Source organism: Chionomys nivalis, chromosome 8, assembly GCF_950005125.1.
Source record: "Chionomys nivalis chromosome 8, mChiNiv1.1, whole genome shotgun sequence".
Classification (NCBI taxonomy): Eukaryota; Metazoa; Chordata; class Mammalia; order Rodentia; family Cricetidae; genus Chionomys; species Chionomys nivalis.
In genome coordinates this window covers 57,960,335-57,982,305 of record NC_080093.1, presented here as the reverse complement: position 1 = coordinate 57,982,305, position 21,971 = coordinate 57,960,335, and the positions used below count along the sequence as shown (strand labels likewise).

The 21,971-nt window shown below is 49.2% G+C and overlaps 1 protein-coding gene across 16 annotated transcripts in view; it reads left to right on the top strand.

Moving 5' to 3' along the window:
* Positions 1-21,971, top strand: part of Jakmip3 (Janus kinase and microtubule interacting protein 3) — a 131,293-nt gene that overhangs the window by 70,739 nt on the left and 38,583 nt on the right. For 8 of the 16 annotated variants that reach the window (XM_057777752.1, XM_057777754.1, XM_057777755.1 and 5 more), the window contains exons 4-9: positions 14,356-14,571; positions 15,871-15,990; positions 16,886-17,032; positions 17,632-17,763; positions 19,308-19,343; positions 20,028-20,087. In XM_057777752.1, the coding sequence (XP_057633735.1) occupies positions 14,356-14,571; positions 15,871-15,990; positions 16,886-17,032; positions 17,632-17,763; positions 19,308-19,343; positions 20,028-20,087 (711 nt within the window). The remainder of the gene's footprint in view (positions 1-14,355; positions 14,572-15,870; positions 15,991-16,885; positions 17,033-17,631; positions 17,764-19,307; positions 19,344-20,027; positions 20,088-21,971) is intronic. The other 8 variants (XM_057777759.1, XM_057777767.1, XM_057777764.1 and 5 more) reach the window with 3 other exon arrangements.

The window sequence follows — 21,971 nt, the reverse complement described above, 5'->3', positions numbered from 1 at the left end:
CCTATTCCTAACCTGAAAGCCCCGCCCCTTTCCAGAATGTTCCCTGCTCCAGTACCCCTACTCCTCTCTATCTGTCCAGAACCATATGTTGTCATTGCCTTTAGTGACCCCAGGATGTGGTCTGACCATATGATGTCACATGGTGTGGCTCTGCCCTAGCCTGTCTATCTGGAGCAGTAAGGAAGCTGACAGCAGACTGCTGGGAAAATGCACTCTGCCTGCTCCATCCGCCCTTTCCTTTGTCCTGCTTGGAGATGGCATCCTAGTGTCCGTAGCAGAGGAAGGCAACCTTACTTCTCCACAAAGCTTGTAAGAAAATAACTGTGCTCCACAGTCCCCTCCCACTCTGGTTTGGGTCCCTAGTGGCAAAAACCTGTGACCTCTCCAGCTGGTGGCCCTAGACTTTATCCCAGACTGTCACAGTATGTTTGAGCTGTTTCTTGCCTTTAGTCTATGCTGCCTCCTCTCTCCTGCATGCAATGCCTCCCTCCCAAAGTGCTGTGCCTTCCTTGCTCCCAGCCCGTCTTCACCATAGTGTACCGGGTACATCTCAGCAGGAAGTAGATGGTGTGTCCTCTGAGAAACCCCCAAGGAAAGCTGGAGAAAGGTGAGGAGGAGAGTCCTGGGTCTGATGAGTCTGAGGCACATCACTGGGTCTGGCCACTGGGGCTCCAGATCCAGAGGGAAGGGCAGCGCTCAGCACAGGAGAGCATCAGGGGCAGGACCCAGTCAGCTCCTGTCAACTCCCAACCCAAGAGGGAGCAGGGAGCACGTGTCCAGATGGCCCACCTCCCACTGACCCACAGACCCAGAGGAGACCAGCATGAAGGAGCAGGTGGGACCATCGCAGGGAGGACCAATTCTCCCATCCAGAGTAGGAGCAGGTGGGACCATTGCAGGGAGAACCAGTTCCCCCATCCAGAGAAGGGATTGAGTCTAAGACCTCACACATACTAAGCAAGCAGTATTACTGAGCCATATCCCTAGCTCTCCACCTTTTGGGTTACAGAGCCTGACAGGAAGGTAGAGAGAAGATCCAGGGGGCAGAGAGCATCGGGGTGCAGCTCTATCTTGGCTGAGGGAAGGATATACAGTTCCATTCCTGCTGCTGAGAGTTCCAGACAGTGCCTCAGGGTCCATCCCATTGTACCATCTAGCTCACACATCTGTATGTTTTCCTTTGAGTTTTTTTTTTGTTGTTGTTCGCTTAGTTTCCTAAGTATCTGTGTCCCTAATGCACACTACATTTCCAGTAGAATGGTGAACCTCTCAATGCTGTCAAAAAAAAATCAGAATTTCAGTCATTTGCCTTTGAGGTTCTGCTTTAAAGCTCTGCATCTCCTCCTGTCTCTTCACAAGTGCACAGCCGGACAGTGCTGGACCTTTCTTTGTTACTCAAATCCCCTGCCCTGTTTCCCACCAGCCCTACCTTCTCCTTGCGCTTAGGACGCCTCTGCAATGGCACTGTGCTGTGTGGATAGCACAGGCATTTGCTCATCTACTCCAGGCAGGCAGGTGCTCTCTCTGTCCTCAGCTGGGAAAACCTGCTGTCTGCGTCTAAATCCCCTTCTAGCCTCTCATCTCCCCTCCCACATCTGCTCATCAGAAGTTGGGCCTTTGTATTCACACTGAACTTATTATTTTTCTCCCGACCTTGGCTTTCTGTTCTACTTTTTAGGAAGCACCATCAACTTCCCTGCTTATTTCAATTATTCTAAGTGTCGAAGGTACTTGATCTCTGAAGTAAACCCCTTGGCTCCCTCTCCCCAGTCACCTAAGTGAGAGCAGCTCTTCTCTGAGAATGTTCCACTTTCAAAGGTTCAGCTCCTTCCTTGTCTGTGCCATGGCAGAGGTCCTGTCCACTCCTGGCTCTTTTGTTGAACAATTCTCTTAGCCTCTCCTTTACACCCCAATTGGGGAAACACACAGTGTGTGTGTGTGTGCGTGTGTGTACATGCATGCCTGTGTGTGTGTACATGCATGCCTGTGTGTGTACATGCATGCTGCGTGTGTGTGTACATGCATGCTGTGTGTGTATGTACATGTATGCCTGCGTGTGTGTGTATGTACATGCATGCCTGCGTGTGTGTGTGTGTGTGTAATGTGTAAGGGTTCTGATACCAGGCTCTCTAAAGTGAACTTTCAAAAATTACACAAGTGGTCAATAGTATTTTTTTTCTTTTCAAAGAAGAATTCCAGTCACTTTAGTTGGGGAAAGAAAAACTAAAAACATCAGGAAGGAAAACAATAATTAAACATTTTACTGCAGGTGAAGTGACTTTATGTGCCAAATATTCCAATAAATACACAAAAATAGGACAGAAGATTTAGCTCAGTGGTAGAGTCCTTGCTTCACACACTCCAGGTCCTGGGTTCAATTTTATTCCCAGAACACATTAAACTGAATAAGAAACAAGAGCCTATACAACCCAGAGACGGCTCTCAGATGCAATGTTCTCCATGATCATCATCCTCTCCACAGAGCCACAGAGTATCCAAGTGGAAGATACGCACATGGCACGCCTACGATTCGGCACAGTCCCCAGAGGCCCTGGCGTTCTAATGAAACAAGCTTTCCTGGTTCAAAGTATCTCAGGGTTTCGCCCTAGAGAATCCATAGTCACTCTGAAGAATGCTCTGTGCCTGTCATTTTATACACACCCTATTGACAAGGTACAAGGTCAGTACTTCGCTCTTGAGACCAAGACCGTGGCCCGGAGTCCAAGAGCTCCTCTCGTCATCCAATCCAGTCCAACACCAAAGGGTCTTGGGTTTGTTCCAACTGCTGCATTACTCACGATCCCCACCAGGTGTCACTGTTGGAGACCATTCATAGATTCATGCTGGGATGGGGATTTGCTTCTGACCCTTGACCTCAACTGCCCGTGCATAGCCATTGGAGGCGTAACTTGCTTCTTCCCCACCCCTGAGTCCACTTTCACACACTGCTTCCAGAGACTAGCCATGGATAGATTGTACAATTTGATGACATAATTAAAAAAAACTAAAGAACGGTCTTGACCAGGAGGCATGAGGCGCCAGAGCAAGCCAGTGTGGCCCTGGGTCAAGTCACTGTTACCTAGGAGTCCAGAAGCTAGGACTAAGGCTCCGGGTGTAGGGCAACCTCTTGTGACACTGGTCAATGGGGTCCTCCTTACTGATGGGGTCTCAGAACTGCCTTTATCCCTCGGCCTCTAGTTTGTAAGAGGATCTTGCTTTCTGAAACCTAACTGTGAAGTTGGGCTGACTCTCTAGACTCCACAGAAGCATCTGGGGGTGGGCATCAAGCATATAACAAGAAGACTTTGAAGGTCGCCTTAGAAGGGTGGGGCCCAGGTGTTATCGCTTGGGGAAAGAGGGCAAGAGCTTGGTATGAACAAAGAGTCTGAGGTATTTTTGAGGATACCAGAGATAGGAGCTGTCTGGAGCAGAAACTGAAGCAGGGCAGAGCAAAGGGGGGGGGGCGTGTCACTTATAGACAGGCTAACCCAGAGGCTGAGTACAGGGCTGAGAGTGGCTTTAGATCAGAGACAAGTGGAAAAGTCCCTGAGTCCCACCCAGTTCGGCACAGATGTTGTGTATAGATGTTGTACACCCAGTCTGTGTACAGATGTTGGCTGGGGCTTTGACCTAGAGACGGGGCAATGGCCTCCCTGGGCCCAGAAGGCCAGAGAAATCTTGTTCCTAAGTCCCAAGGCAGCAGACCAGCTCAGTTTACTCATGCAGGGAGATATGAGCTCCACAAGGCAAGATAAGCAGGGACTCTAGGGACCGTCCCCATGGAGAAACCTTGGCTACAGTTACATTTGAGAACCTTTAACTGTCTCTGTTCTTTGCGCTATCTGGCAGAGACTGCCATTTCTTCACTGGGCACACTAACTAGCATGGAGCCTTAGACCAGTGTGACAAAGGCTAAGAACTCCAGGTCAGGAGCGATGCTGCTGAAGGAAGTGGGTCTTGGGAGCTCTTCACAGACTGATGTCACCCATCCATGTGTCATCTAAGATAGGGTGTTTGAACAGAGGCCGTGGCCCCAAAGAGGATTGGCACATCAATCAGGGGGCAGGGCTACAGCTCGGGCTGCTGGGTGGCATAAACCTAGGAATCCTGCTGATTTCCAGGCACTGGGGCAGAACACAGTGGACCCAAGTGTTCTGGGTGGGATAACTGGGCTGGGGATGGGAACTGAGAAGGTTCCAGGTAATCTTAGAACCACCATAGCAGGCACTATAATTTGAAGCTCTGTCTCTCTGCTCTGGTCAGTGGCATTGTCCAAGGATAATTCAAGTCTGTTTGAGGTAGTGCTTTGAGTAGGTGCTCGGCTGATTGTCACATGCTGACCCAGGGCCAGGCTGAGCCACACCTGCCGTCAGAGCCAGCGGAGTGCTGGCCCCAGGGCCCTAAATGATGGGCTAGGATGTGGCCTAGTAGAACTCAGGCACCTCAGAGAAAGGCTGGTGGAGAAAAGACGGAAGAAAGCATGGTCAAGGTGCCACCAATAAACACCTGAGACACATTTGTCTCGGGTGCGTGGCGTGGCTTGTGATGGAAAGGCCTCGAGACTCCTATCTGGGTCCAGCAGTCTTCTCACTTGTGACCAGAAAGTTACAGTGTGGGGAGTGAGGATTGAGAACTGTTTGTCCACCTCTGCCCTTCATGGGAGGAGTTCGTCAGCCAGACCCTCTCTGGTAATGGGTGGGACCTGTATGACTCTCTTGGTTTCCTCTGTGCACAGCCTACTGCGGGCTCCCGGGTAAGCCAGTCCCTGGTGGCTTTCTTGGCCAAATTTTCAGTCATGTCACAGTGAAGTAAAAGGGATGGGGAATCTCATGCTCAAAGGTTCTGGAACATTCTGCACAGGATCACTGTGATCCCAGATGGGGATGTCTCCCACCTCACAGCCCTGCCTTCCTCAGAGTCTCCAGCCCATGATGCACCAAGGGCAGGGCTGTGCTGAGCACTGGAGCATCCATGCAGGGTCGCCTTCCAGTCTGGGAGGGTTCTGCTGTGCAAGCACATAGCAGTTGCACGCAGAGTGCATTTTCTAAAATCAAACCCCGGGCTGTTATTCAAAACTCTATAAAATAGAGGAATTACAGACAAAAAGCAATTTCCTCTCCCTCATAAAAGTCAGTGGCTTACAGTATTAGCCCCTTCTGTGCAGGCATTAGAACAGTTAGCTAATGTGCTGTGCTAATATGCAGCACTAATGAAAACCCTGTAAAAAGGCTATAAAAGTGAAGTCAACCCCCAAGGCACCAAGCACCAGCTGGAGGGCTGGGCCTGGCCTTGAGTTTCCATGATTTTGTTTCACCAAGGACGTGTGTCTTGCGGGGAGGTGTCAGAGAGGCGTGGAGGCCCTCTTCTTGTTGGAACAGGCAGAGTCACTAGTTCCTTTTGAAAACAATGCCACCAGATACAATGGTAGCTTTCCCAAGTGCTTGAACGCTCTCCAGGAATGCTTCCAGTTTTGCCAAAAGTCCACGAATTCAGTATAAGCCACCACAGCCCAGCTGCCAATCTCACAGCTGATTTGTCTATCTTCTGAGGAACATATTCCAGCAGACACTGCTGTGCAAGACTAGGTAAGATCCCAGGGGCAAGGTCTTAGCCACAGATGTCCACTGACCGCGCTTATTTGGAATGTGCTTAGGCAAATAAAGAGCGTTTTAAAAACGTCAATGCATAGATAGACAGTACACAGACATAACTGGAGTTGAACGCTGGGCACTCATACTTGCTTTTCGGTCCGTCTTTAGACCGAGGGATAACTGCTACGCAGGAAAGGCACAAGCCCAGAGGACAGTCCAGTGACTGCAGCTGGTATCTGTGGGTAGCCACCATTGAATTTGGAGACCTCGTACCTGCAAACACTTCCCAGAGATGGCTTTCCTGCTTATTGCACTCGCTCCTCCCACCTTCCTGGGAAGCACAGCAGCACGCTCCCTGGCAGTTCAGCCGTGTGTTAGCTAGCCATTCTTCCCTGAAGGAGTTCACGCTGCTTCAGGTTTGGGCTATTGCAAACATTCCAATCATGTCCTTGGGTGGCCTTGTGTACTGACTTCTCCTGCTATGGGTGTGGCCAAAGGGAGTGCTGGGCCACAGAAAGAGCCAGTGCCAACCTCAGAGGACTCAGTTGACCTAGGTGAACCTACTTCCTCCCCACCCTCCAGGGGCCAGGCCCCCTTTATTCCAACTTGGGACCACAGGCAGTGCTGCAGCTCTGTCACAGCAGAGAGAACAACCTCCCCATCCTTGTGCCATGGATACATTGTATTTGTAGAGTGCCTTTTCACATACATTGGCTCTTTTAACCCAGAGAATGTTTTTCCTGATGGACTTCCATACTTCTCTTGTATTCTGGCTAGCACAGGAGCCTTCTCCGTGTGGCTGCCCTGGACACCCCAGCAGTCTTGTGCTGGCTTGTATTACATGTCCCTATTGCTGTGGGTTGGTTTTGACCCTATCAAAATCTGTCTGCCTTTCTACCCAGTGTTAGCACAGCATCTTAATCCTGTCACCGTGAAATAATTCTTGGCATCTCACCAAGTGTCAGTTCTTCAGCTTTGCTCTTTAACTCCTACGATATCATCTTCATTTCCCCATACCATTTAGATCAATCAGTGCATCGGCTTCCACAGAAAAACGTTTCTCCCCGCCTTTAGGAAGAGGTGCAGTCTGCTGTCCTGCAGCTTTTCTTTGATTTCTCCCAGCCACGCTTCATGTAACTTTCTCTAGATCTTGCCTTCTTTTGCTGGATTTCTTTGTATTTGATATTTGGTGCTATTTGACTTGGCATTGCTTTTTTTCCATTTTAAAAGATCTTCCTAATTTTTGCTGATGATACATAGACATATCGCTCGTTTTTAAACTGATTTTGAACCTTGCAGCCTTCACTTGTAACTCCTGTCTGTAGATTAGCTTTGGATTTGCAATGGACAGCCAGGTCTGATGGTGCAGGCATACAATCCCAGCTACTCAGGAAGCTGAAAGAGGAGGCTTGTGACTTCAAGTTCTGCTCGGACAAGTTAGTAAGAGCCTGTCTCAAAACAAAAAGCGAAAGAGGGTCAAGGTTGTATCTATGTGATAGAACATTTACCTGTATGTGCAAGGCCCTGGGTTTAACCCTCACTACCAAAGAAACCCCATGCCTTTATGCATGCATTCACATCACCATGGATAAAGACAGCTTGATCCTTCCTTTGCACTTGCGTGCCTTTGGTTTCTAGTCTTACTGCACTGGTTCAGATTACAAGTAGAGTTTTGCAGATTATTTCCGGTTCTGCCCTCTCCCTGACCTCAGGGTAAAGGCACCAGCGCATACTTTCTCCCTGGAAATGCTGTCAGCTGCGGTGGTTAGGGAAACCCTTGTTGAGAATAGGAATGCCCTGAGGCTTTAATTTGCTAAAGACTCTTACCATGAGTGGCTATGGGATCCCATCAAGAGCTAACTCAGCATAAACTCAGATGACAGTATGGGCTTTTTCTTTATCTCATTGAGGAGAGAAATTGCATTCATTGCTTTGCAAATTCAAACTCAGCATGACATTCTTGGGATGACTCTTACTTGGGCATGATGCATTGTTTTGTCTTTCATTACCACACTGAGGATTCCCTCCCACTTCATTACAGGATTCTTGCCAGGTTGTGTGATCTAAATTTGGCTGACTTTATAAAATGATTTTTAGAAACATCTTTTTCCTACTCTCCTTATGAGTTTTTGAGGGGGTGGGCAGAATTTTGCTCTGTAGTCTAGGCTGGCCTTGAACTCACCACTGTATGAGTGCACAGCCTCCTGAGTGCTGGAATTACAGGAGTGGACCATCATCTCTGCTTTGAATTTCTTTTATTATTATTAGTCATAGTATATTTCTTTTTCCAGTGTTTGGACAAATTCACTAGTGAAGGTCATTGGGACTAGAATTTTCTTTGTGAAATATTTTCAAATTATGAATTGTTGACAGAAGTTTCTGTCCCACCCAGTCCCACAGCCATTCAGTCCCAAAGAAACACACAGTGGTCTACATTAATTATAAAATGGTTGGCCTAATAGCTCAGGCTTTCTTATTAACTAACTCTTACATCTTACATTAATCTGTAATTCTTGTCTGTGCTAGCCATATGGCTTGGCACCTTTTATCAGTGAGGCATTCTCATCTCGCGTCCTCTACATCTGGGTGACTACTACAGACTGAACCTTTTCTCTTCCCAGAATTCTCCTGTTCTGGTTGCCCCACCTACACTTCCTGCATGGCTATTGGCCAATCAGCATTTTATTAAACCAATAAAAGTGATAAATCTTTACAGGGTACAAGACCATTGTCCCACAGCAATGAATAAAATTTATTTAATAAATAGAACCTTTTAATATTTTCTACTTCTTGTGTCAAGTTTAGTAAAAAAAAAAAAAAGGATTTCTTAAGGAAAGTGTCCAATTCATATAAATCCTTAAATTGTATTGATATTAAAATTGCTCTTAATATTCTCTGACTATACTTTTAATGTCTGAGGAGTCTATGATGACATGAGTTCTCCTTCTCCCCCTTCCTATTTCTTCTTTCCCATCCCTTCCTCACCTTCTCCTCTGTTCCTGTTCCACTATTCAGGACCAGTAGAGCTTCTTGAATCTGAAATGATATCTTTCAGTGGGTTTGAGAAATTCTTCACCATTACTTAGGCAAATATTCCCTCCCTTTTCCTCTCTGTCCACTCACATGTATATTAAATGTAATATACTTTTTTTGGGGGGGGGAGCGTTAGTTCAAGACAGGGTTTCTCTGTAGCTTTGGAGCCTGTTCTGGAACTAGCTCTTGTAGACCAGGCTGGCTTCAAACTCATAGAGATCCACCTGCCTTCGTCTCCCAAGTGCTGAGATTAAAGGCATGTGCCTCCACCTCCTGGCTACTGTTATTTTATGCTCATTAGTCTTTTGCTTGCATGTATGCCTGTGTGAGATGTCAGAAGCCCTGGAACTGGAGATACAGACAGGTGTGAGCAGGTATGAGCTGTCATGTGGGTGCTGGGAACTGAACACCGGTCCTCTGCAAGAGCAGCCAGTGCTCTTAAGTCATCTCTCCAACCCCCACCCCACTCCTCTCCTCCTTAAGCATCTTTTTGTATCTCTCTCTCTCTCTCTCTCTCTCTCTCTCTCTCTCTCTCTCTCTCTCTCTCTTTCTCTCTATCTCTCTGGTTTTTCAAGATAGAGTTTCTCTGTGTTACAGCTGTGGCTATCCTGGAACTCACTTTGTTGACTAGGCTGGCCTTGAACTCACAGAGATCCTCCTGCCTCTGTTTCCTTAGTGCTAGGATTAAAGGTGTGCACCACCACCACTCAGCTCTTTTTGTATTTCTTTTCCCTCTTTACCTCCTGGATATTATCTGTGACTTTTTTTTTTTTTTTTTTTTTTTTGGTTTTTCGAGACAGGGTTTCTCTGTGGCTTTGGAGCCTGTCCTGGAAGTAGCTCTGTAGACCAGGCTGGTCTCGAACTCACAGAGATCCGCCTGCCTCTGCCTCCCGAGTGCTGGGATTAAAGGCGTGCGATTAAAGTTCTGTGACTTTTTATACTGGGTTTGTGATTCTACTGAGTCCAGTAAGCTAATAAAATTCCTAATTTAGATATTGAATGTTTTCATAGATTATGATTATCAACTGAATTGCATTTTAACCATTTTCTATCTCTATGAGGAAATATCTATATGTGACTTAAATGTATATTTGTGTGTGTGTGTTTACTGTGTGTGCTACATGTACACATATGTGCATGGGTGCACGTGCCCTTGAATGAATGCACACAAAGACAAGAGTAGGATGGATGACAGAATCCTAGTTGTATGACATTCCACACTCTCTCCTTGAGACAAGGTCTCTCACTGTACCTGGAGACAGGCTGAAGGCCAGCAAGCCCCAGCAGTCCTGTCTCTATTCTCTACACAATACTGGAATTGTTGGTGTACGTGGCCACACCAACTTTTTACATCAGTGCTGGGTTCCAAAATTCAGGTTCTCATGCATATACAACACGTCTCTTACCCACAAACCATCTCTCTAGACTCATTTTTTTAAAGGCAGGGTTTCACATTGTCCAGGCTTCCTGTTGTCTTGTTATGCAGCCAAGGGTGACTTTGGACTTCTAGTTGTTCTTCTGCTTCCAAGATGCTAGGATTGCAATGTGTGCTCTCACACCTGGCAAGAAAAACATTTTTTAAAAACTTTATTTTTTTCCTTTATGTGCATTGGTGTTTTGCCTCCATGTATGCATGTGGATGCCAAATCCCCTGGAACTGAAGTTACAGACAATTGTGAGCTGCCATGTGGGTGCTGGGAATTGAACTCATTTCCTCTGGAAGAACAGTCAGTGCTCTTAACTGATGAGCAATCTTTCTAGCCCCAAGACAAACATTTTAAGACACTAGCCCTATTGATGATTTTCAGTGTGTTGATCCCAATTACTTTTGCAGGTTCTGTTCTGCTAACTCTAATATCTCGTTCATCTCCAGGCCTGCTTTCACATCTGATTTATCTGATTTATCTCGTCTATCTCCAGGATTTTACATCTGATTTATCTCTATGACTGTTACTTTTCCGTGTCTTCCAACAAGTATTGCCATTTTGGCACATCCCTGACACTATGAAGGCAGGGTCATTACATCTCTAAAGAATAGTTTCCTTCTGGGTCTGGTTGGGTTTTAGAATGGATCTGTTTCACCCTCATTACTCTGAAGTCCTTGTTTATGGTGTGCTGTGTGGGCTCTGCAGCAGCCTTTTCAGCCTCTGGCCAAATGCTCACCCCACTCATCAAGGTGAGCTGTTTTCAGGGAGGGAGACCCCCAGAGAAAGGCTGACCAAGGCTCCCACAAGCATTTCTGTCTCCAGCATCCCACTCCCACACTGTGTGCTTGTTTAGTGCACAGAGTTGCTGACTCTGCAAGGCTAAGTGTAACGTCAACTTCCCCTCCATGTCTGGAACTAACATTTCAAAGGGCTTTTTCTAGAAGATTCCAGCGGGATCCACCATTGTCGTTCTGTTGACAGACTGCCACAAGATTGTGGGTACCTGAACATTCCATCCATAGTAACTAATTCTCAGCCATGCCACAAATCCTCCTGTGTCTCTGGAACATTGAGGGTGGAGTATGTGCCAAGTCTAGAATGTCTTAATTGCCCTCTCCATGCCAACTCTCAGACTGCCCCTAAGGATGACTTGAGGCTGGAGTAGCTGTCACTCTGACTTCCTCCGCTCCAGCTCAGCTAGTCCCTCTCTACTCTCTGCTGTCTAGGCTGCACCTGGGTTACCACCAGGCTCTCCATCTGGTCAGCATTTTTGTTCCCATCTCTTTTTTCACCCTTAACCCTCAAGGGCTCGTCCCTGCTCTCACCACCTGACTAAGCCCTTCCAGGAGCCACTTTTAGGAAAATGAGCCCCACTCCAAAGCACCGTGCCTTCCTCCTCACCTCCCACACACCCTGCGGAATGGCTGCATTTGCTGTTGTGGGGGTGTCATCTATCGAAGTTGGAGAGTCACTGGAAGAAGACAGATGGTGTGAGAGCCCTCTATCGTCAATGAGAAGCACTGGGTGCCAGGTGCCCGTCCTAGGAACTGGTTAATTCAGATGGAAGCAGCCACAGTTGTGAGGGACCCACCACGGTGGGTGGTGTGCCCTGAGTGGCAGGCAGCCCTGGTGGCCATTTGGGGGTATAAATAGAGAAACGATTCTCAGTGCAACAGGCAGGGGTGGATCATGTCTACTGTCATCTGTGTCAGGGGAACAGGGGAAGTGCCCCTAAGCTCTACCTCTGTATCTGAGGGTGAGGATCTGCCAGTTGACGGGGTTGGCAGGGCCCCAAGAAGTTCTGATGCAGAGCTTTTGGGTCATATGGGGGAAGCATCGTTATGAGCATGCTCTCTGAGTCAGGATATGAGGCACTGTAAGCTCAGGACAAGCATCCTCCTGACCACCTCTTCCTGGAAACGCATAGTCCCAGGGAACCCCTCTGCGGTTTCCAGATAATGTCTATAACTGAGAATTCGAGGCAGTGGCAAGAGAAAGGCAGGAGGAGTCCTGGTGGTAACTAGCAGACTTCAGCATGATCCTGAATGTCAGCCTGGAAAGGGTACTCCCATCCCAGGAGCACACTGTTGCATGTGTCCATGCTGATTCTGGTGCAGAGCGGATGGGGTCAGGAGAGGCATGTGCCAGTGTGTGGTATCAGGATGCTGCCCCAGGCATCTAGGAGAGGCAACAGCTTAGATGACCTGTTCCTCCAGGTTTCGTGGGATTTCCCAGGGTTAGTGGTGGGGACATGCTCAAGAAATCCCTTGGTCCAGACTCACAGGAAGGTTACTTGCCAGATGTGGGGATGTGTGTGGACCCAAAAGAAGGTAGCTATGTGGCAGAAAGGGAGAGAGGGAAGGAGGGAGGGGTGGAAGGAGGGGCAGCATCGGCCTAGGACCCCCAGCCTCCAGCCCCTAATGACACACGTCATACTTAGCACCCTCTCACAGAAAGGGAGGGACATTTGTGGGCACCAGTGTACCGTGGGCAGGAACCCTGTGTTGTTTGCGGTGGTGTCCTGGGCCATCTTTCTCTTTGCGGTTCAGTACATACAGTAGTGCCCGCCGTGAGTGAGGGGCCATCCTGCTAGGCAGAGCACTCTAATCTGGGCGGGGCCTGACATACTACAGATACACGCTCTCCTCCCATGAAGGCTTGTAGATCTATCCCAGCATGATTAGGAGACAAAAGGTTCAGACAGGTTCATCTTAAAACACTGAGTGAGTGCTGGATGTGATGGTTCATGCCTTTAATCCCAGTGTTTGGGAGGTAGAGGCAGGTCGATCTCTGTGAGTTTGAGGCCAGTGTGGTCTACAAAGCAAGTTCCAGGACAGCCAGAGCTGCTGCATAGAGAAAGCCTGCCTTGAAAACAGAACAGAACAAAACAAAACAAAACAAAACAAAACAAAACAAAACGAACAAGCGCCATTGAGTGAGAAAGCCACAGACTTGGGAGACCCGGTCACCGATCTCTATATGGGCATCCTGTGCCTATTGACCTCAAAGACAGGGCTGCCTTCACTCAGACCAAATGCTCAGGCAACCATCTCATGCTTGCATAGGGGCTCTTCTGTTCAGAGTCCCAGGGGAGACTATTAATGGATGGCTGGATGAGAACCTAGCTGCTTCCATAAGGTTTTACTGTTACCAGCTCAGCCCTTCTGCTTCCCTGATGGACCACGTTGCCCTTTCAGCACCATGGCGTGCACCACTGAACAGGAACTGAGCCAGCAAGGGTTTCTTTTATCTTGTTCTGCCTATGGCTTGCCTGGAATTTATGGTCTAGGTTAATTACATATCTGTCTGTGTTTCCAGCTAACTTCAGCAAAGACTGGCTTATTGGTATTTTTAAACCTTAAACAGCAAGCAAGGCTGTTTTTGGAAATCTGTTTTGAATTGGGTTGCTCCCCTCAGCGTCGTCCTGTTACATGCCTAGTGCTAGTTATGACCCTTACAGCACCCAGGTCCCTCCTTCCCCTCCCCATGTCAGGTCAACCTCAGGCAGAGCACGTACCTGCTTAGGCAGCCTAAGTGAGAGACCCAGGATACAGGCGGCATCCATGTTCCAAAGGGCTTCTTGCTGCCAGAATTAGGTTGATCACAAAGCACACTGCCCTTTGGGGAAGATGGGAGGGCCACCACTAGCCCAGCAGCATCCAGGGGCTGTGGCAGGTTAGATATGGTGGGTGTGGCCTTCTGGAGCCTACTTGTCCTTCTGCCCCCACTAAAAGCCTTAGACTTAAACAAGATTCACAGGAAGCATATGTGACCTGGAATGCATGGCTGTGCAGTGTTCAGCTTTTGGCTACACCTCAGAGTCACCTCCTACCTTCCAAAGAAGAGTCTTGTGCCCTTAGAGGCAGATGTGGATCTCCCAGGGTGAATCTCTATCTACTTTGCCCATTGTAGGAAGCAAGGACTGCAGGTCTTTCAAGCCTGCCCAGTGATGCCCATTGTCATGGGCATGTACAGCAAGGGATGGGGGTTTATGGTGGGCCACCCTGACTGTCAGCGCAAGGACACATGTTGCCTGGGGCCTGTAGAAGGGACTCCTCACTGGGACCAGCCCAGGGTGAGACAGTTGGATTTGGGTGGCCCAGGGCTGGGGTGTTGTCCAGCATGGATGCCCAGCTCTTATCCAGAATGTCTGCTTTTGCTTCTGGTCTCAGAGCCCAAGACGCTCGCTGGTGGGGCTCCCATCCCAGGGACTTTTTCCTCCTAATGCCACTCTGCCTGTTTCTATGGTAACTGCAGATCTGTACCCTGCCTGCGCATGTGATTGTGTTCTGTTCTCCTTGTAGATGGAGGAGATAAGATTTAAAGACAGAGCAGTCTTCGTGCTGGAAAGAGAGTTAGGGGTTCAAGCCGGGCATGCCCAGAGACTGCAGCTCCAGAAAGAGGCTCTAGATGAGCAACTTTCCCAGGCCAAAGAGGCTGAGCGGCACCCAGGCAGCCCCAGACGGGAACTTCCTTATGCAAGCGGTGCAGGAGACGCCTCAGACCACTCAGGAAGCCCTGTAAGCACCCCCAGGTCGTGTCTCAGCCATCCCCGAGTCACAGACACAGAGTGCCAAGTAGCCATATGACCCAATGCAGCAGCTCCATGTATCCAGCTAGCTCCTCCTGCCCCAGACACTGTACAGCCAGCCCCGACTTTCCTGACTCTGGCTGGGAGGGCTGATACATTGTCTCCCTCTATCATCAGCCCAGCAGAAGCACTGTTCTTGTTGCCTCCTGGGCCCCAGGTTGCTAAAGGTCACTTTCTGATCATGCCCTGCCCTTGGTTGGTGGGGAGAACCCACTCCAAGCATGAGCTGCTTTCCTTCCCTTCCATCCTCCCTGTGCACGGACTCAGCTCCCCTCCCCCATGTCTCTCTGGCTTGGCCCCTCTTGTTATGGTTGCTAGTGCTAGCATCACCAGTCACTGCCCACCTGCTTTTCATGTGACCATGACATTCTCTGCTCCTTCTCAGACTGCTAGTGACCCTGTGGGGCAGCCAGCAACTGCATAACTGTGAGCGTGTTCATTTTGTCTCCATGCCTCATTCAGACTCTCTGTGGTGGTCTGCAGTACCCTGGGAGACCCTCAATGCTATCCCTCTAAGTCTTCGGTCCCCAGCCTCTCCTGCACCTGTTGAATGAGGAATTGAGCCATGTCCAGCACATTCCTGGACGTTCTTTCCTTTGATTCAGGGACAAAAGTTTAAACTGATTCTGCCTTGGGCCTTTGACTTTGGAGAATATCATTTGTGATCTTGTTACAAATGACTTACTTGAGTTAGAACCAACTCCCTGGATGCCCTGGTTCTGTACAGACCACTGCAATAACTCTAGATTCCAAACATGCATTAGAATGTTTTCATTCATATTTTTTAATGTTCCTGTAGTTCCAAAAGTGAGTTTTAGAAACTCAATTTGAAGGGGCACACTTCTTGGGAAAACAATTCTAGAAAGTCTACAAGGAATGCCATCCTTTGAGAGTGACTTGTTGCTTGGAAGGGCAGGCCCGTCTGGAAGGCACAGCTGGGCAGTGGCCTAGAGGAAGCATGCGGCTGGGCCTCCCCCACACTGGGCCTCCCACACTTGCACGCCCTCACCCGCCACATTTGCACATTGCAGACATCTCAGCTTTCCCATCTTGCTGGGTTCAGTGAGTGCATGAGCTCCGGGCTAAGTGCCTCTGCCAGGAGGGCCCTGTGGCAGCTATTGGGAAGCAAAGGCAGTCACAATGTAGAAGCGCGTTGGTCTCCAGCTGGGGTGGGGATTGCCAAGGTTTGCACCTAGGACCAGTTATTTGCAGTTGATTTTTGTTTTAGGAACAGCAGTTGGACGAAAAGGATGCCAGACGCTTCCAACTTAAAATCGCTGAGTTAAGCGCCATCATTCGTAAACTGGAAGACCGCAATGCCTTGCTGTCTGAAGAAAGAAATGAGCTGGTGAGTGGCTGGAAGGGGGCTTTGTATTCCGTGGGTTAGGGCTGCAGTCCGGGGCGAGGTGGAAATATCCATAAGATTCCTTATGAAAACGAGGAGTGATGGTATCAGGGACAGGCTTTCCTCAAGGCTTCTTGGTCATGCTACAATAAAGCTTCCTAACAAAAACATGTGGTGGGCTGTATCGCACCCCCACTTGCCTACTGGTAAGCAGAGTATTGGCCCTGCCCTGCTGGTCTTCACGTTTCTCTCCATCTCCTGGTGAGCTGAGTTTCACCCCTGAGATATCCCTGGCTCACCTGGGTGTGGAGTGGGCAGGGAGCGGTGAGACTCTACCTGCAGCTTGAGCCCAACTTTCCATTTTGCACTCTGTACCTGTAAGCTCTGCACCTACAGGTTCTGAATCTAGAGATGCTGTATCCATAGAAACCCTCACGTACATATCCTGCACGTACAGTTAAGTATTGACAGGCTCCACACCTACAGGTTTCGTATGTGTCCGTAAATCCAGCCATGGATCAAAAATGTTTCTCAAAAATTTCATTCATCCTGCATAGTAAGACACACACACACACACACACACACACACACACACACTTTCTCTCTCTCTCTGCTTTGTTTCCCAAACAATATTATCCATCAACTAACTATATTTACTCTATAACTGGATTATTATAAACAACCCTGCAGTGTCCAGCACACCAGGACTGTGGTAGTCTCCGGGAAACTACCATGCCACTTTATACAATAAACTGTATACACCTGTAGCTTGGGGACCCTCAGCATTTCCATGTGCCCTACCCCGAACCCCCCGAGGTACGGAGCTCCGACTGGTCAGTGCGCTGTCTCAGTTCTATGTCACGTAAAAGATCACATTATGTAATAAATATTGTTTCAGCTAAAGCGGTTGAGAGAAGCTGAAAGTCAGTACAAGCCGTTGCTGGATAAAAACAAGCGTCTGACTCGGAAGAATGAAGACTTGTCTCACACTCTGCGGCGCATAGAAAGCAAGTTGAAATTTGTTACTCAGGAGAACATAGAAATGGTAAGCGCCTGCTAGGTCTGCAGAAACAGCCGTCTGGGCAGAGCTAGGCAGCGTCTCATCTCCTCTGTCCTCCTCTAACACCAGAGGCTAGGGCAAGCCACAAAGAGCCCTGAAAGTCCTGTGCACAAGGTAGCAAGAGGTCCTGTGTATAGAGAGACAGGACTTCCAGGCCTGCTGAAGAGCTCCAAGCCAGGTGTCAGGTTAAACTCCACTCTTGCCTCTGCCACTAAGCCAGACTGCAGTCTGTCTGTTCCTTCGTGCCCTGGAAGTCCCAGGGGCCATGAGGCAGGTTAGGTTAAGTGACTTCAATAGAATGTCACGGAGGCGTGTCATTAACCCTCCCATTCAAATAGCCCGTCTCCTCAGATCCTGACCTGACGGAAAAGCACAGATAATTCAGGTGGCGTGTCTGGGCTATCTGGGAAGCTGTCTGGGCCCTGATGCACAACCAAGATATAGGCCTTGGTTTCCCCAATGCTCTGCTGCAGGCTGCTCCAAGCCCAAGCCAAACGGTCCTTGTCCACACCATGGAAACCTGGACTGTTACTCAGGCTGGTAGGGAGGTCCTCCATTCTTACCCACCATGCTTGGTGTTTCAGAGGCAGAAAGCCGGAATCATCCGGAGACCCAGCTCCTTAAACGACCTTGATCAAAGTCAAGATGAAAGAGAGATCGAGTTCCTGAAGCTCCAGATTGTGGAGCAGCAGAATCTCATTGATGAACTTTCCAAGGTGAGCATGCTACACCCCTCTGCTGCCCTGTGCTCTCTGGAGCCAAGCCCCCCTCTCCCCTGTGTCCTCTGGAACCATGTCCCTCTGCTATCGGGTGCACCCACTGGAGCTATGCTTCCCTGACACTGCACCCCTCTAGAGCTGTACCCCTGCTCGACCGCATGTCCTCTGCTCCCATGCCCTCTGTCTGCACCTTAGCCCGTAGCCCCCGGTTCCTCTGTTACCACACTCCCATCTGCTGCATATCTTCTACTCTCTGTGCCCCTGCCTCATCTCTCTAGGGTAGAACTGAGGGCAAGGGGAAGCAGTGATGCATTGATGGGGTCTCCTCAGATGCCCCCCATCACGTCACTACTTAAGGTGACCTTCTTTAAACAGTTTTCTGCCTCTGAATCTTCTAAAACTGGGGACCTCAGGGCCCAAGGCCAGCAGCACCGCCCATGTTGCTAACAAGCCATGATAGGCAGGAAGCTTAAGAACACTCCATCTATTGACTCTAGGTTTCGGAGGCCAGGGACACGAGTCCAGAATCAAAGAGCGGGTGGCTGTACCTCATGCATGCACTCTGGCTGAGACCACTTCTTCCCCTGAGCAGCTGTGGACTCCAGCATTCCCTACTGTGGCCCTGTCTTTCCACTCAGTACCACCATGGCTTCCTCCTCTTCTGTTTCCTGTAGGACCCTTCCCACTGAGTTCAGGACCCATCCTAATCTAGTACGGCCTCCTCACAGCATCTTTGTTAATTATGCCTTCAAAGACCCTGTCTGGAAACCAGGTTCCATACACGGGTTTAGTGGATAGAGCAGGGGACAGCTTTTGGAGGCACCAGGCCAGTGGTTCCATTTCTCTGTCCCTGTGTGAGCCCCCACATCCCAGCATGGGTGTGTAAGTAGCGCTTCACGAAACCCTCCACCCTATCTTAAGAGTTCCTTCTGCTTCCTGCCAGGGTCCTGACTGAGTCCAGCATGAGGCTATTTCACAATGAGCTGCCTCCAGTCACTCTGTGTCCTTTGGGAGGCAGCAGCAGAACAGTGGCACTGATTTCTGCCTCTGGCCTATCTTGTAATGACCAAACCTACCCCCATGAAACTACACAGGAAGATCCCTCCCCTGACTCTCAGACCGAGGGTGCTCTCACCGAGACCTCACTTTGCTGGTCCTGCTGAGGACCTGAGTTCTTTTCTCATTCAATCTCAGCAATGATGATTGATGAGAGAAATAGGGGAAGGTTGAAATCCTGGTTGCCTACAGGTACATATCATGACAGTTTCTGAAAGGCCTCTGAGGATATCCACTGTGAACAAATACTCCTGGTATTCTGGAAGGTTTTCTAAAGGAAATCTTTAGAAAATAGGCCTCAGGAAAGGAGAAGAAAGAGTGTTAAGGCCCAAACATCCCTCAAGGGAGTGAGCGTGTGGCTCTTAGGCCTCTACCAGCCATTTAACTCTGAGGTTAGAGTTTAGAGATCCTGGGGGCCATTCTCTCTGGCCTCTGTAGAGCAAGGTCTTCCCTGTTCACTGTGACATCGTGTTCTCTTCCCCTAGACCCTGGAGACAGCCGGCTATGTGAAGAGTGTGTTGGTAAGTACTGGCTGACACCGCCTTGCTTGCTGCTCATTCCCCTTGCCCCATGTAGCTGCAAGGACCCATTCTGTGCCCATGGCCCTTTGTAGTCTAAATACAAGACTGTAGCAGTCTTGAATGGATTTATCATAACACTCCCTGACCAAAGCATGCAGTGTCCTGCGAGCCAGTTCTTGGGTCATATAAGAATGGGTGCCCCAGGTGATACAGCACCAGCTCCAGTGATTTTTCTGTGTACTTCCTAAAGGCCAGAACCAAGAGGCCACCTTTGCCACCCCTCCCTACCAGTTTCTCCCAACTAACATGAAAGACTGTGTTGGCTGGGCCTCTTCACCCTCATGACGGTGAAAACAGAGGCTCAGGGTTACTTCCCAACAGGGACGTGGGCACTGGTCTGTATGGTGTCTCAGGTACTACTTCTCCATAAAGACCCCTTTATGAACAAAAGGGGCCTGGACTGCCCATCTTCCTAGAATGTCAAGTTTTCCACAAGCCCAGGGCCCACCTACATGGGGCTTGCTTGCCTCAGGCTGACCGAGGATGGCTAGTGTGTATGATCTCCTTAACAAGTCTTCATGCCCAGCACCACCTTCTGCAAGATGCGGTGCAAACCTAGGCCTGGGCACTTTGCCAGACAGCCGTTCAGCTACTCAAACAGACCTCTCCACCTGGCTTTTGCAGGAGCGTGATAAGCTGTTGCGGTATCGGAAACAAAGAAAGAAAATGGCGAAACTCCCCAAGGTAAAAGAAGGGGAGGGCGCGGACATAAAACCTGTGTAAGAAGGTGAAGTTCTTCCTTTGCACGTGAAAATTTCATTAAAAAGCATTAGTCTGGAATAACTCATGTAGGACTCAAAGCAAGGCCTCTGTTTATCATTTTAAATTTTGTCAGGCCAAACCTACCTCAGAGAATGACCCTGTTTATCTGAGGGTTGCGGGGTCATAGTCGGAAGTGTGTTCCAGGGATTTTGTGTTGTTTTGTTTGTGGCCCTGGCTAGTTTTAGAATTTTCATTGATTCTTTGAGAATTTCATACATTTATACAATGTATTTTGATTATATCAACCCCCTGCTTTCCCCCCCTTTTAGCTCCTCCCCCATCCCTCTCCCCATTCACAGACAGCACTGATAGACTCAGTGGGTTATAAAGAGGCTCTGGCTGTCTTTACAGTTCAAACTCCAAGGCGGTGTTAAGTCCAGTGTCAGAAATGCCGATCATTCAGGTAAAATGGGAGACAGAAACTCAGGCTCTGACTGAGGAGTGGACATGCAGTCTCACAGTTGCAAAGACAGACAGTCGGACTGTTTCCCTGAGTTGACAATTGGCGAGTTCATGAGGCCAGTGGTCAGTGTGCACCAGGCGGTGTGTACAGCCAGCTGAGTTCAACAGTCAGGCCATTGGACACACCTGGGACCTGTTCCACCAGGACATCCCTACTCTAATCTCAGTGTTCAGAAGAAGGAAGGCCAGGCTCCAAAGGCCTGGAGGCTAGGAGACCTGGGGCCAGGAGCAGACACCAGTGTGTGGTGAGCGCTGACCGCCGGCCAGTGAAAAGCTGGACCACAAGGGGGCTGGTGGGTCGTCAGCACAGGTGCTCTTCAGCACCAGCTGAGTGGGACAGCGGGAGCTGAAGCCAAGAAGGAGGTGGAGTGGGCAAGAGTGAAGGTCAGAAAAAGGACAATGACAGGGAGAGTCCTGGCCGCCTGTGCAGTGCGTGTTTAGTAATCAGACATCAGAGGGGCTGAGGTCTAATGAAATTGCCTCAAGTTTGTCTTCATTTGTCTTGTTTGTTTTCTGTACATTCCTGTGGAGAAGCCTGGGAAAGACTGGGGTACACAAAAAAGGTTGGGGTACAGAGAAATCCTTCTTCTGAAAGGGCAGGACTCCTCTAAGCAAGTGTTTGGGGGTTGTTCAACTAGAAAGGTGGGGTAGCAGTCAGCTCTCTGGAGGAAAGCCCAGACGGCTGCTAGGCAGGAGGAAGGTGTGAGATGTGGGTACTTGGGAAGGAACACAGCCGAAGGGCTAGAAAATGGAGACTGGTGACACCTAGAGTTCTTAGTCCCAGGTACTTTCCTGGAAGGTTCTGGAAGAGGCACCAACAGAGAGACCCAAAGCCACAGTGGCCAACCACTACTTCAGAATTAGCTAAGGAAGGAGGGGACCCTGAATGTGGCCAAAAGAAGATGGGAGCCTTCTGGACCTAAAACCTAGATGAACAAAGCTAAGGATTTGAAAGGAAGAGCTTCTCAAACTATCTGGTCGCGGGCCTGGCTTTGCTTGGTTTCCAGTCCAATCTGTCAAGGATAGATACTTGTGAAAGTACAACAGAGACCTGTGGCTGCAGAGTGAGTGTCCAGCAGTATGGAACTCACTGTCCACCCTGTATGAGTTCAACAGGCACGAAAATCAGGTCCAGGAACTGCTTATCCAGGGACCATGGTTCACTTCCCCATCTACCCTCCATCATCCTTCCTCCAGGATAACCAAGCTGGCTAATAATGCCCAGACCTTCACCTTGGCCTGTAAGAGACCAGTCCCAGTGCTTCTTGAAGGACAGCAGCAAAACATAGAAGGGGGTGAACTGTATTGGAATTGGGGAATAGCTACTCACCTGTGACCCCCATA